At 39.2% G+C, this 12,770-nt stretch overlaps 1 protein-coding gene and 1 long non-coding RNA gene across 3 annotated transcripts in view; one reads left to right on the top strand and one right to left on the bottom strand.

Annotated features, from left to right (window-relative positions):
- The window catches only part of LOC144615506 (uncharacterized), a 63,048-nt gene extending 50,283 nt beyond the window's left edge, over positions 1–12,765 (top strand). Inside the window, exons 2-3 of one of the 2 annotated variants that reach the window (XR_013553877.2) lie at positions 1,075–1,135; positions 12,652–12,765. This is a non-coding gene — a long non-coding RNA (uncharacterized LOC144615506). The remainder of the gene's footprint in view (positions 1–1,074; positions 1,136–12,651) is intronic. The other variant, XR_013553883.2, reaches the window with a different exon arrangement.
- Positions 8,174–12,770, bottom strand: part of COL1A2 (collagen type I alpha 2 chain) — a 35,807-nt gene continuing 31,210 nt past the window's right edge. The window contains exons 45-52 of the mRNA XM_060632481.3: positions 12,713–12,766; positions 12,224–12,331; positions 11,712–11,765; positions 11,482–11,589; positions 10,889–11,147; positions 10,320–10,504; positions 9,386–9,628; positions 8,174–8,647 (exon numbers count right to left, since the gene is read on the bottom strand). Of these exons, the coding sequence (XP_060488464.1) occupies positions 8,501–8,647; positions 9,386–9,628; positions 10,320–10,504; positions 10,889–11,147; positions 11,482–11,589; positions 11,712–11,765; positions 12,224–12,331; positions 12,713–12,766 (1,158 nt within the window). The 3' untranslated portion in view covers positions 8,174–8,500. The remainder of the gene's footprint in view (positions 8,648–9,385; positions 9,629–10,319; positions 10,505–10,888; positions 11,148–11,481; positions 11,590–11,711; positions 11,766–12,223; positions 12,332–12,712; positions 12,767–12,770) is intronic.

Here is a 12,770-nt window from a genome sequence, read left to right as displayed (position 1 = left end):
ATTTCAATAATGCTCTTTTAAATACTGCAGTAGCTACCTCTAAAGCTTGTCTTTTCCTAATTAGGGTATTTCCAAGGTTCCTAATCAGCCCTGGAGTGTGGACTAATGTTACCTTATTGCCCACATGCACATATATACATGAGACTTCCTGTGGAAGTATTTTTAAACTAAATTACCAGACAGACAGTATAATAGGTCAGAATTTAGGCATTTAGTCATGCACTCATGCTAATTTCCATACTCCTTTGTAATTAACATTCCTCCTGGCTGGATTAATTGGGTTTGCAATAAGTAATCACATTTATAATACTGCAACTGTTCCCAAATTAATTGCTCACAAGTTCAATGAGCCATTACATGTTCTCATTTAAAGCAGCTTAGAGAGCCCATGATTTTAGAGCTGTGATCCTAAACATTTTGGGAAGAGGGGCTCAGAATCATCCAAGAATATGTCAATAATATGGTAATGGCAATAAACCAGTGGTTCCCAAACTTTGAGAGTACATGGGAATCATCTTAATGTACTCACTGAAAATGAAAATCTCTTGACTCCACCTCAGCAATTCTGGTTAGGTAGATACTATGGGATCTGGAAAAACTTTAAGTATTGCACACCATCTTCCTAGAAAAAAGCCCATATACACATACTTCCAACTTTACCAGTGATTTTAAGGGAGGGTTTCAGAACCCTGTGGCATTAGTTGAGTACAGTTTTTCTCAAGACTGGCTGCATATTACATTCGCCAAGGGAGTTTTAAAACAATATTTCAGACCAATTAAATCATAATATGAGTGGTATAAGGTGACTAAATTGTCTGCCTGTTTTTTTCCCCAACCCAGAATGGAGGCTAGAGATTTCTCCCAATGTATCAATCTATTTTACTGAATTAGACTCACTTGACAGATACCTAGCAAAAGTGATAATAAAAAGAAGCCCACTTACCCTATAAATCTTACAAAATACACAGTTTAATTTGTGTATTGGTGAGAAGGCACATCATTTTTGGCATTGATTTGTCTTTCTCTCTTCAAAGGTTCAAAGGATTTAGTGGACTTTGTTTTCTTGTTTGATAGATAACTCTCCCAAGCTTGAGAGAAGAAAAGCAAGGCTCTTTTTATAATTTATGGTGACAAGGTGAGTGTTTATTGTGATAGTTTAGTTGAAGAAAATCTAAGAAAACATGTGGAACTTCAAATTGAGCATAAGCTTACTATATTTTAATATTTAACAAAAAGTAAATATTAATTATGAATAAACCCAGAGAATTGGCTAAATGGGCAATTTTCCAGATGTTATCTGAGGGAAGTCTTTTTTTTTTATTATTCTTATGATTAGGAACATATCTTATCATGATGAGCAAAGTAGTAGATGGAAAATTGTGTTACACTCATAAAGTTTAAAAAAAAATTTTAGACACTTGTATTATAAGGAAAAGGAGACCTATAATCAGTGATAGAAAAACCATGTTGGAAATTACTATAATCCAGCATCTTTGAAGTGGATCCATTTATAATAATACTCATAGAGACATTCAAAGCACTGGCAATAATAGGTGATTTAATGATGCTTAAAACCCTTGAGTAAATTCATATAGGCCAAGAAATTTCCCAGAGGACATGAATTTAATAATTATGATCATTTTGTGTGCTGATCACTTTTGAGTTAGAATTTCTGCTTCCAGAGACAAAGTTTTAGAAACGCAAATTGTGAAAATTAAGTGTCAGAAGTTTGACTAGTTCAACATGTATGTGTATGACTTATAGTCCATTTGTGTACAAGAACTAGTTTCCGAGTAAGCAAAAGGGTGGTTTTCTCAGCTCAGAAAGCTTTGTCTCCAAAATTAGATGCACCTAATGACATTTCAGAAATTTTGCCTTTTTTGTTGTTGGGTTTTTTTTAAATGTTTATTTATTTTTGAGACAGAGAGAGACAGAGCATGAATGGGGGAGGGGCAGAGAGAGAGGAAGACACAGAATCGGAAGCAGGCTCCAGGCTCCGAGCCATCAGCCCAGAGCCTGATGCGGGGCTCGAACTCACGAACCGTGAGATCGTGACCTGAGCTGACGCTCAACCGACTGACGCTCAACCGTCGGACGCTCAACCGACTGAGCCACCCAGGCGCCCCTTGCCTTTTTTGTTTTTACTGTTAAGGTGGGATCGTTAGTTTCCTTTGTAAAAAATTGAGATTTTCAACCTTCTAATAAAAGGTTGATACTTTTTTTATTAGATTGTGGAGGAGGACTCGCCAAAATTGTGAGAGTTTGGAAGTTTGCTTGGAATCCATTTGTAGGAGAAAGTAAAGTGTAACTGCATTGTAGATGTGCTGTCATTTTGGGCCACTCTTGTCAGAGAAGCTAATGCTCCTGGAATGGGGAGGATGAAGTTACAGGCTTGAGGGAAGACCCAGCTTTGTGGGGATGATGCTAGTGGTGGTGCTGCGTGCTTACTGTCCATCAGTCTTATAAACTGCTACGCATTCCTGTTTCTGATCCTAACAGTCTGGTGGGCAGTTCATCACTCTCCCTGTCTTACAGATGAGGAAATGGTGGAGATAGGGTTCATACCCAGATAGCTCTGCCTTCCAAGCCCCTGTTCTTTCTATCATCCTCTTATTTCCATTCTATATAATTCCCCAACCCCTTGCTTAAATCCTGAAGGGTTATTCAGTGCATTTTGGGGCAACATTTGTATCATTGGACAGCTCTACTCACCCAAAAAGGCCATTCTCCTTTTGAGCTTATGTTTGCCTCCTTGTGACTTCCATTTACCAGCTCCATGGGAGAGATATTAAGGATAGATTAAAATGGGTAAGAAAAAAAATGGAGCATTGAGGACATGAAGGTGGGCTGCCATGGAAGCTGGAGAGAGGGCTGTGTGTCTGGGGCAGACAGGAAATAAGCACAGGAGGCTGTTCTATTTTCTCCTCTGAAATTTGAGTTTTCATTCTCTGATGGTGTGCATGTGGCTGTGTTAAAAGACTGGGGTGTTCTATTATCCAGTCAGCAGGGGGAGCAGTGAACTCAAAGTGACATCCCGTTGAGAGAGAAAGGCCATCTACTCCGCACAGTGGTTTATGAGTAGGTGTTCTTATTCTGCCTGGCATTAATAGATTCCATTAAAAAAATTGTTTCTCCCTTTTTTTTCATGCTGTTGATGGTTAATTAAGTCATTGGGCACCAAGAGCAATGTTATACTAGAAAAAATTCACTTTACTGGCATTTTGTGTTCGTGAATTTCTTTAAATATGTAGTGAATTGCAATTTTAAGGAGACCTTTCTAGAATCCATAGGATTGTTAATTCTGGCCAAAATTATTCTTGTAGGTTGGGCTCAGCATAATAGCTCTGTTTGAGAAGAGCCAGATGAAGAGGAGACATTTGGTTCTGGGATGACCTGAGGGTCTCTGAAGAACATGTTCCAATTATTGTCCTTACAGTCTTTTATAGTCCCAGGAATTGCAGTCTCTTTTAGGTTAAAGCTTCTTTTAAAAAAAAAATAACAAAAATATGCATAATTTTCCTAAAAATAACATTATTATTATTATTATTATTATATAATAACTCTCCATTATTGAATACATTTGTTCTTAATTTGAAAAGGTTTTGTGAACAGGTGCACTTTGATGTTGTAAGGTCCAACTCTGGGTCATAGAGCATCTGCCAAGTCCTGTTCAAGCGTAGCAGAGAGGTCCCATAGCAGGGAAGTGGAAGAGCGAAATATTTCTATTTTAATGTGGGTTGATGCTGGTTGGTTCTCTCAGGTCTTAGGACAGGAAAAGCAGCATGCTCTGAGTATGAGACCCAAGATGAGATATGAAGGTCATGGTTCAGAAAAGCCCAGGGTTTAATGAATAAGTAATACTGCTTTTGTATAGTGGTTCCTAACATGTTTCTTGGTCATAGACCCTTTGAGGTATCTGAAGAAAGTTGTGGATTCTATTCCAAGAAAAATGCACATACACACAAAATTTGGTGTGCTATTTCAGGAGTCCATTGATGTTCTGCCCTCCCCTGAAGCCCATCCTGAATCCTTGTTTAGGGCAGTAGTCTTCACAGTAGGGGGACGGAATGTGCACACCCTCTAGGGTATGTATGAAATGATCCACTGGAGTATGGAATCTTCTATTTGTATTTATTTTCTCTCTTTTACAGTTTTTTTTTTCCCATGTAGGTTTTCCATTGCACATCATGTATTAGTCCCATAGTACGTAGTACGTGTATAACATTTATATATAAATAAACAAAATTAGTTAAGGGCTCACATTTTTACTGATAGGGAGGCATGACTCAAAATTGATGGGTTACCAATTGAAAGAGTGGTGCTAATTAAATTTAAATTCTAGGTTCTCCTCTCCCTACACTGGAGGGACAGGGACAGGAGATTAACTCAAGAGATGACTACCAGTGCCTGCAAACTTCAGACCTAAAGATGATCCGTAACCTTCTCAGAGAACTTAAGACACTTTCCCAGGTGCTCTTGGCTAGTCACTGGTGGAGCTGGTGCACATAACCTTGGCTGCTGGCCACAAATTATGTGCTCATTTCACCAAACTGCAGGGAAAAGTCAATCATTATGGGCGGTCGATGGCCCCATTGCAGCAGTTACTGGTGCTCCCTATGGACACTGAGTAGTTCAACCCCTGGCTGATCCAGGCACAAGGATAGAAAGCATATTTTAGCTACTTGATCAGAGGGCTAGGAAGCCGAGCTAACAATTCAGCATTAGCTCTCTCCTGTTGGTACAGTAATACCAACATATTTCAAAACAGAGGGCTCTGGAAGGGTTGAGATTCATCTATGTACAAAAAAGATTTACAATGGGTTATTAAATGGGAGTTTTGAGGCTGGTTTCTCAGGAAGTGCCAACCACTCTTTCTCCCAAATTTCCCTTGGTGCCACTGTCAAAGGCAAAGTACTCATCTAGATGGATTGTTGTTCTGACCCAAAACGACATTTCCAACTTTTCTTATATATAATCCAATTTCTGAACTTCGTTTTCAGTGATATTAAGTGGAATAGCAGAAAAAAGTATTTTGGCATTAAAGATAATAAATGTGTTCTGCATTGGTCAGGTGTCCTTGCTCTTTGCCAGTGCATTAGCTGTATTGATTTTAGAATTTTAAATGACCCTTTTTACCAGACTTGATTAATGTCTCGTCCCCCAGTCTTGGCTACCTGCTCCTTCCTTCTCTCATATGCAATCTTCTTCCTTCTCAGACTGGCACAGTTAGAGGTGGCTGACCTTCATAGGACCAAGGGTCAGGAAATGTTGTAAGGAGGGTCCCTTGGGCCTGGTGATTAGTCTCTAAAGAGAGGTCTGGTGTGCCAGGGTCAAGCCTTCGGTACTTTGCCCAGGCCCCGGGAACACTCACAGTGGACCTCCTGCTTGGTAAGTACCAGACTGTTCTAATACGTGGCTTCCAGAGAAGAAGCCTCTGGCCAGACACAGAGCGTTTGAAAGTGAAATTAGATCTCTGGCAAAAGCTGATCAGCTAAACCCAAATGTCACTATTACTGCATGAAGCTAAGGTTAATTTTCTGAGATTCCCTCTCATTAATTAATAGTGTCCTCCGCTATCCTCACAGGACACTTGGTTTAAAATTGTGTTCACACATTATTTTATTCTCTCTCTGCAACTAAACTGCGAAATCCCTGAGGATGCCGCTGCTTGGTATGTATGGCCTCGTGCGCCCCTTTCTGATGCCCCCCAGTGTGGCTGGGTCACTGTGAGTGATGACTCTTAGGTTAGGGTTTTCTTCTCTTTCAGAAGATGAATGGGTGGGAGGTGGACCACTGTTTCCCCGGAGATGGCTACTTCTCAGCCAGGATTGTTTTCGCTTGTTGGCTGCTTATTTCTTTTCATAATATTTTAAGGCTAATTTTGTTGTAAATGATAAAGGTGATATAGCTATATCATAGCAAATCTGGAAAATTCAGGCATAAAAGTCATTCCTATCATTACTCCATGAACGCGCCTACTCCTAGCATTTTTACACGCATGTTTGATATATTTCTAATGACAGTGTACTTGAAAATGATATTTTAAAGACTGTAATATTCCATTCTAAGCATTTTTTGTTGTTTAACTACCCTCATAAATGTTATTGGGTTATCAACACTTATTTCACTGTTTTCCCATTGCTTTCTATTAGATATACCATTATTCATTCCTCATTAGTAATTATTGGCTATACCATCATTTATTTCCTCATTATTATTTTATCAGATATATACCCTTATTTATTGAACTATTTTTCTGTAGTCCCAACTGATGGCTAAATGATTATTTATGACTCTTGGCTTAAGAAATCTGCCTATTTGGATTCAGTTTGACAAAGACCATTATTATTATTATCATCTAACGTAGTGTTTGGCTCGTAGCTGGTAGTCAGGAAATGGCTTCTTCCTTCTTCGCTTTCACCCTTTACGTTAACTTTCTTGGATTGTGACCTGAGGGCAAGGCATGTTGAAGGAATCCAGAGATGTCTAACTGGTTATCATGTAAGCTTGCCCTGGCCATTTTAATTACTAATTTGTAAGGAGTACTCATATTCTGATATACAGGGGTTTGGTTTTCTTTGTATCATTTGGTCAGCTGTATTGGTTCATTCTTGCCGGATACAAAATGTTAGAGCCACAGACAGTTGTGGAAATCACTGGGTACAGTGGCTTCCTGATGGATGTACCTCAGAATTTTGCAGGGTTCTTAGGAATACTGATTCCCTACTAAATCTTAATTTGGTGGCTGAGGACTGGGAATCTGCATTCTAATAAGCATCCCTGTGTTCAGATTCAGGTGGCGGGAAGGACCATAATTGGAAGTTACCGTTTGGGTAATAGACTATGCTAACTTTTTAGACTTGATGTTAGATTTTCATCATGTTCAGTCTTTTGCTTTTAAAACTAATTGAATCTTGAGATGACTTATTTCAGGAGGCAAATATTACAATCCCAATTATGTTCTGCAACAGGAAATAAGCTCTAAATGAATCTTAACATTTTACTTGACACATCACTCTGTTTAAGTGTATTAAAGATGTCATTGAAAGGTGCAGGGGAGGAAAATGAACTTGATTTGGCAGGTAGGTGTTCATGGTACTATTATCCACAACTGTCTGTGCTGATTGACAGCACACACATTACCTCCTCACACGCATTGTACTCAGTTGCATCAGATTTAAGTGTATGGCATTTTTACTGAATATTTGAAACTGTTTTAGTTAATAGTATTAATTGTGCATAGACCAACTTTCAGCCACTGCTTCAAAGTACTTAATAGACAATAAACCAGAAGGTTCTGTGGATCTCTGCTTAGAGTAAACTTAGGTCTACAATACCATTTGTTTAAGCATTATGTATTTTGAGCAGGGCAAGTGTTTATAGTTCAGAGAAGGAAACTTCCCCGTATTAGATATGGAAGTTGAGGGGCAGAAAGATGAAACGCTCAAGGTCCCTTGACCGCAAGAAGCAGAGTCAGAATTGGGGTTCAGATCTCCTGGGTCCTTGTTCTCTGCTCTTTCTATTATACCACACTGCCCTTTTTGCATAGTTTCTATCTAATGAGAAACAGTCTAACGGCTGGTAGAGATGCTATAATCCATACTTACATTGCAAAGAGCATCGAAGCAAGGAATTCTACTCAGCATTTTCTTTTGGAAAACCAAACATGCTTTATTTCATTTTTTTCACAATTTATTTAAACATCTCACATATACAAAATAGGTACAATTTAATCTTTCTGCTTGTCCGAGAAACAAGGCTTCTTTTTGGTACCATGGGAGAGGATGAAAATGAGACTGGCAAAGAACAAATTGCTGAATTTAAAGAAGAGGACGAGGTTGGGCAAGCAATCTGCATACTTTTATTTGGGAAGAAGATGTAAAATACTGATGCTAAATCACATGAAGAAAGAACACACACGGCAACCCATTACAGAGGAGTCTTTCTTCTCAGAGTCCTCTAGCACCATCAACAGTCTTCAAGTATCTGAAATACTGGTAGCACCTTTGTATTTGGAACAAAACAAAACAAGTACCTCAGCTCATCTCCGTCTAGGTCAGCACCTAATGGTGTGGATCACACTCATAGGAAAGTGTCTTGAGGTAGTTTTAAACCTTTGGAAGTCTGGGTTTTAAACTTCCCTCTGTGGAAGATATTCAAAAGCCACAAGTGGTGCAAATTGTTCATGGTTTTTATTTTATTTTTCAATTTTTATTTTGGTTTTCTTACAAAGGTAGACATTTTCCACAACAGGTGTAAGAGTGTCGAAAAAAATTCCAAATCTTTGGGGGGAAGGGAGGGAATGAATGAAATCGTATTGCACTATGCTCTGATCAATCCTTCTCCTTCTCTTTTGCCCACAATTTAAGCAAATAGATGTGCAGGGGAAATGAAATGGAAGGACTCAGCTCTCAGTTAAAAAAGAAGAAAAAGAAATGGCAAAGAGAGAAAGTTTTTTTCGGACTTCTTTTGTTTTCTTTTTAATTTAGGTTGAGTTCATTTATTTGAAACAGACTGGGCCAACGTCCACCCTGATTTCTTGGTCAGCACCACCGATGTCCAAAGGTGCAATATCAAGGATAGGCAGGCGGGATGGCTTATTTGTTTTGTATTCAATGATTGTCTTTTTCCATTCATTTGTCTTTTTCTGTTTAAAAGAGGGAAAAAAGTACATATATGAAAAGCAGCACTATTTCTACATCTAGTATCGTCAGAACCTTAGATATTTAAGAACCACTTTTGGGCTTGTTCATTCTGAAGAAGTTTTCCCAAGGTCAACATGTTCTCTTTGCAACAGAAATATCAGGGGCGTCTTTAGGGAGAGCAGTTTCTTACCAGTCTAATTTTTTAAAAGAAAATTTCAATACGTATTCCACGTGGCTTACTGCTATATTATCGTTTTTTGGGGTGTGCGTGTGTGGGTAAGGGAGAGCCAGGTGGGTATGCAGGCTGCTGCAAGTAAATTTTAATTTTTCTGCAATGTCTAGCATATTGTAGAGAAAAATCGCATGCATGCCATACTAATAAGTAAAATAAAATACATATAGCCATAAGTGACAGCTTGGGACCTTTTAACCTCAAGTAATTTTAAATTGTGGGCAGACATCATAATTTAACAAACTCATGTTTAAAGAAAAACAGCTAGTGCATGGACACTGTATATATTTTAGCATTGCAGAGAATTTCAGAAGGCAAGGTCTGATAAGAACACTCGGAATTTAATTTAAATAAATACAGTTATGAAAATAGATTTAGTAAGTTAGGTCTCTTATTCATCCGTTTATGGTCTTATTCATTCATTTACGGTCTAAGTTAAAACTCCATCTCCCCACCTCCAAAATACACTCCCCAAATAAGCGTATCCCCACATTTCACTATTACTTACAGAGCAGCCGTCTACAAGAACAGTGTAAGTGAACCTGCTGTTGCCCTCGGCAACAAGTTCAACATCGTTGGAGCCTTGCAGAATGACAGCCTTTTTCAGGTTGCCAGTCTCCTCATCCATGTATGCAATGCTGTTCTTGCAGTGGTAGGTGATGTTTTGAGAGGCATGGTTGGCCAGCAGGCGCATGAAGGCAAGTTGAGTAGCCATTTCCTTGGTGGTTACTCCTTCAACATTATATTCAAACTACAGAAAATAAGATAGAAATTCTAGTTAAGTGGAGATGGCCTCAGGTACTAAGAGTCAAAAAAAAAATGTCTGGTATAGGGAGGAATAATGGACTCAGAGCTGACCTTGGGAAAAAGGTACTTTTCCAGGAAACTCAATTCACTGGTCTTTGAAATATTAGTTACTTAGAAGGGACATAGGAACTACCAGGCTGAGGCAAGATCATCTCAAAAAGATACCTGTTCTAGATAAGGTATTTTTAATGGGTATGTATCTTCTTTAGAATAAGAGAACAAGGAGACAGAGATTCAGACCTCTTTCTTTTTCTGTAATCCCCACCAGGAGGCATGCAATAAAGTTGGTGAAAAGATTTGATTAAAAATTTAGAAAAGCACATGTTCTGAAAATATACATTCATGGGTACAGGGACGCATATGCTGGCCAGTACTTCCTCACACTAAATGTCATTAGTCAGTTTCTCCAGGGATTATCAGTTGAGCCAAATTTGCAGAATAACTTTGAATTGTGTGGGTACGTTCAATCAATCCATCTTTAATGTACAATTCCAGGATAGAACTGGAACCCAAGAAAAGAGCAGGTTCTTTTAACAATCCCATTTGGGTAAACGACTAAAATGCAGATCATTAAAAAGCAAACAATCTTAATAATATTATTTAGTAGGAGAAGGAATGTTTGTAGGATTCCTCACCTGGGTACCACCATTGATAGTTTCTCCTAACCACACGTGCTTCTTGACCTTGGAATTTCTGTACCAGTTCTTGGCTAGGATGTTTTCAGGTTGAGCCCGGATACAGGTTTCGCCAGTAGAGAAATCACAGTATACTTTGATAGCATCCATAGTGCATCCTTGGTTAGGGTCAATCCAGTAGTAACCTTTAAAAAAGACAAGACCCAGCTCATAAAACTTCTTATTGAGTAGACTATAGGTTCTAATAATTACTAGACCAAGATTTTGATTCTTATAAGTAACATTGTCTACCCTACATTTAATAGGAAGAGGATGGCTACTTTCCAGATTAGACAGTTCCTTCTCTCCTCCGTGAAACATCAAATCAGAGTATATGAAAAATGCAAAAATACACATTAAGAGAAGCCTGAAACTGGATGCTGGTGAAGAAGAAAATGCTTCTAATTAGGCATGATTCTATATAATGCAATTTTTACCCAAAACCTTTTCATTCTAAATGTCAGTGGGAACTGACTTTGCAAAGCCCAGCTTATGAGAAGGGCCATTCTGGCTTGGATATCTTGACCTACCACTGCTCCACTCGGGGTGGCTAAGTCTCAAGTCACGGCATGTGCGAGCTGGGTTCTTCCTAGAGCCTTCAGGAGTAAGAAGGGTCTCAATCTGGTTGTTGAGAGATTTCAGAGTAGCATCAACTTCATAATCCTTGGGTCTGAGAGAAGGTGGTGAGCGAGGCTGGTCAGCCCTGTAGAAGTCCCCTTCGTAACCAAAATCATAACCACCACCACTTGGGCCAGGAGGTCCAGGAGGGCCAGGGGGACCAGGGGGGCCCTGCAAAGGTGAACGTGAGAAAAAGGAGGTTTTGTATTTGGTCACAGTGAGAGACATCAGTGACAGCAGATTTTCAGTCGAGCATCACACACAAGCATGTTCTAATAAGTAAAAAAGAACTAAGTCCATGTAAATAAACAACTTGATCTCAGACATACTTGCAGGGATGGACCTAAACAACGTATCACATACAGGTAATTTTTACACATTTTAGAACTAACATGTGGCAGTGGGGGACAACTTTAATGTGTTGTCGTAACCATCTTGGTTTAGTCTGAAGAAGATATTCCTTAGGTCTGTGATGCTCTTCATTATTTCCCAAAACGATACTTACAGCAGGACCTTGGCTACCCTGAGAGCCACGAACGCCAGCAGGTCCGACTGAACCAGGATGTCCAGTGCGACCGTCTTTGCCCATAGGGCCAGAAGGACCAGCAGGGCCCTAGGGAAGAAGGACGCAGGGTCTGAGTGAGTCAGTTAAAACCCCACAAGGAAGCAGAGGCCTGGGCTCAGTGCCTGACATAAACTCCATTTCAGAGATAAATGTCTCTTAGATTGACTTACCCTAGGACCAGCAGGACCCACAGAGCCAGGAGCACCTTGATCGCCATGTTGGCCCTTTAAAGAGAGAACAGGAAAATCACACTTTCAGAACACGTGTCGACAAATAGGTTTTTTTAAATTCAATGGAAAACTTTAGTTTCAATGGACTCTGGATTGAGAAAATTGAAAATGTAAAATGGGGCTCTTTTCTCCCATTATGTCTATTATATTCAATTATATTTTTTTCTACAAGCTATTTCAGCAGTGCAATATTAGTCATTCCTCTAATTATATTTATTTTAAGTGGGGTTGAAGGACATTGTTGCCAAGAGATTTTAATATATGTATATTTCAATTTCCCTTAACCCTCACCTTTTTGTGTTGGGATGAAATGGCATTAATCTCTGCGAGATGGAGCGAGCCAGAGAATGGGAAATGAATATGATGTAGGACATTTTAGAACAACGGCAGTGAAAATTTGAGGAAGATCTTTTAAGATCCGTATACATGCATGATGTCCACATTTTACTTACAGCAAGACCAGGAAGACCTTGCAGTCCATTGTGTCCCTTTAAGCCAGGAAGACCTCTAGGCCCCTTGTCACCAGGCTCTCCTTTATCACCTCGAATACCTTGTGGGCCCTGTATAGAAAAAAGAAGGGCAGATAGGACATTTACTTCTTTAGAAAATGAGACTCCCGTGCCCACAAATATTGCTTAATCTGTTTACAAAGCAACTCAGGATGTGCAAAGGTTTAAAAGCCATGGGGGTGTTATCTATTCCCTTAATCTGCTTTAGTTGAGCTTCCTGTGAAGTGGCTAGATTTTTGTGATTATTTAAAACAAGCAGAAGGGATTTGAAATAGAAGAGACTTAGAAGCTATTTGTAGCAATTCTCAACATGGACTACATTTTAAAAAAAATATGAAGTCTAGCCTGTATATTATTTATTTTCTTCGCAGACAGTCTGGACTGAGGCTCCTTAAATGTTAATTTGTAAAGAAATCATCACCATGTACATACAGTAGGACCTCTTGGACCAACAGCACCAACGGGACCAACAACACCAGCAGGACCCTGT

This window comes from Panthera onca, chromosome A2 (assembly GCF_046562875.1).
Source record: "Panthera onca isolate mPanOnc1 chromosome A2, mPanOnc1 haplotype 2, whole genome shotgun sequence".
In the NCBI taxonomy this organism is placed as follows: Eukaryota; Metazoa; Chordata; class Mammalia; order Carnivora; family Felidae; genus Panthera; species Panthera onca.
This window is presented reverse-complemented; position numbering and strand designations above follow the sequence as displayed.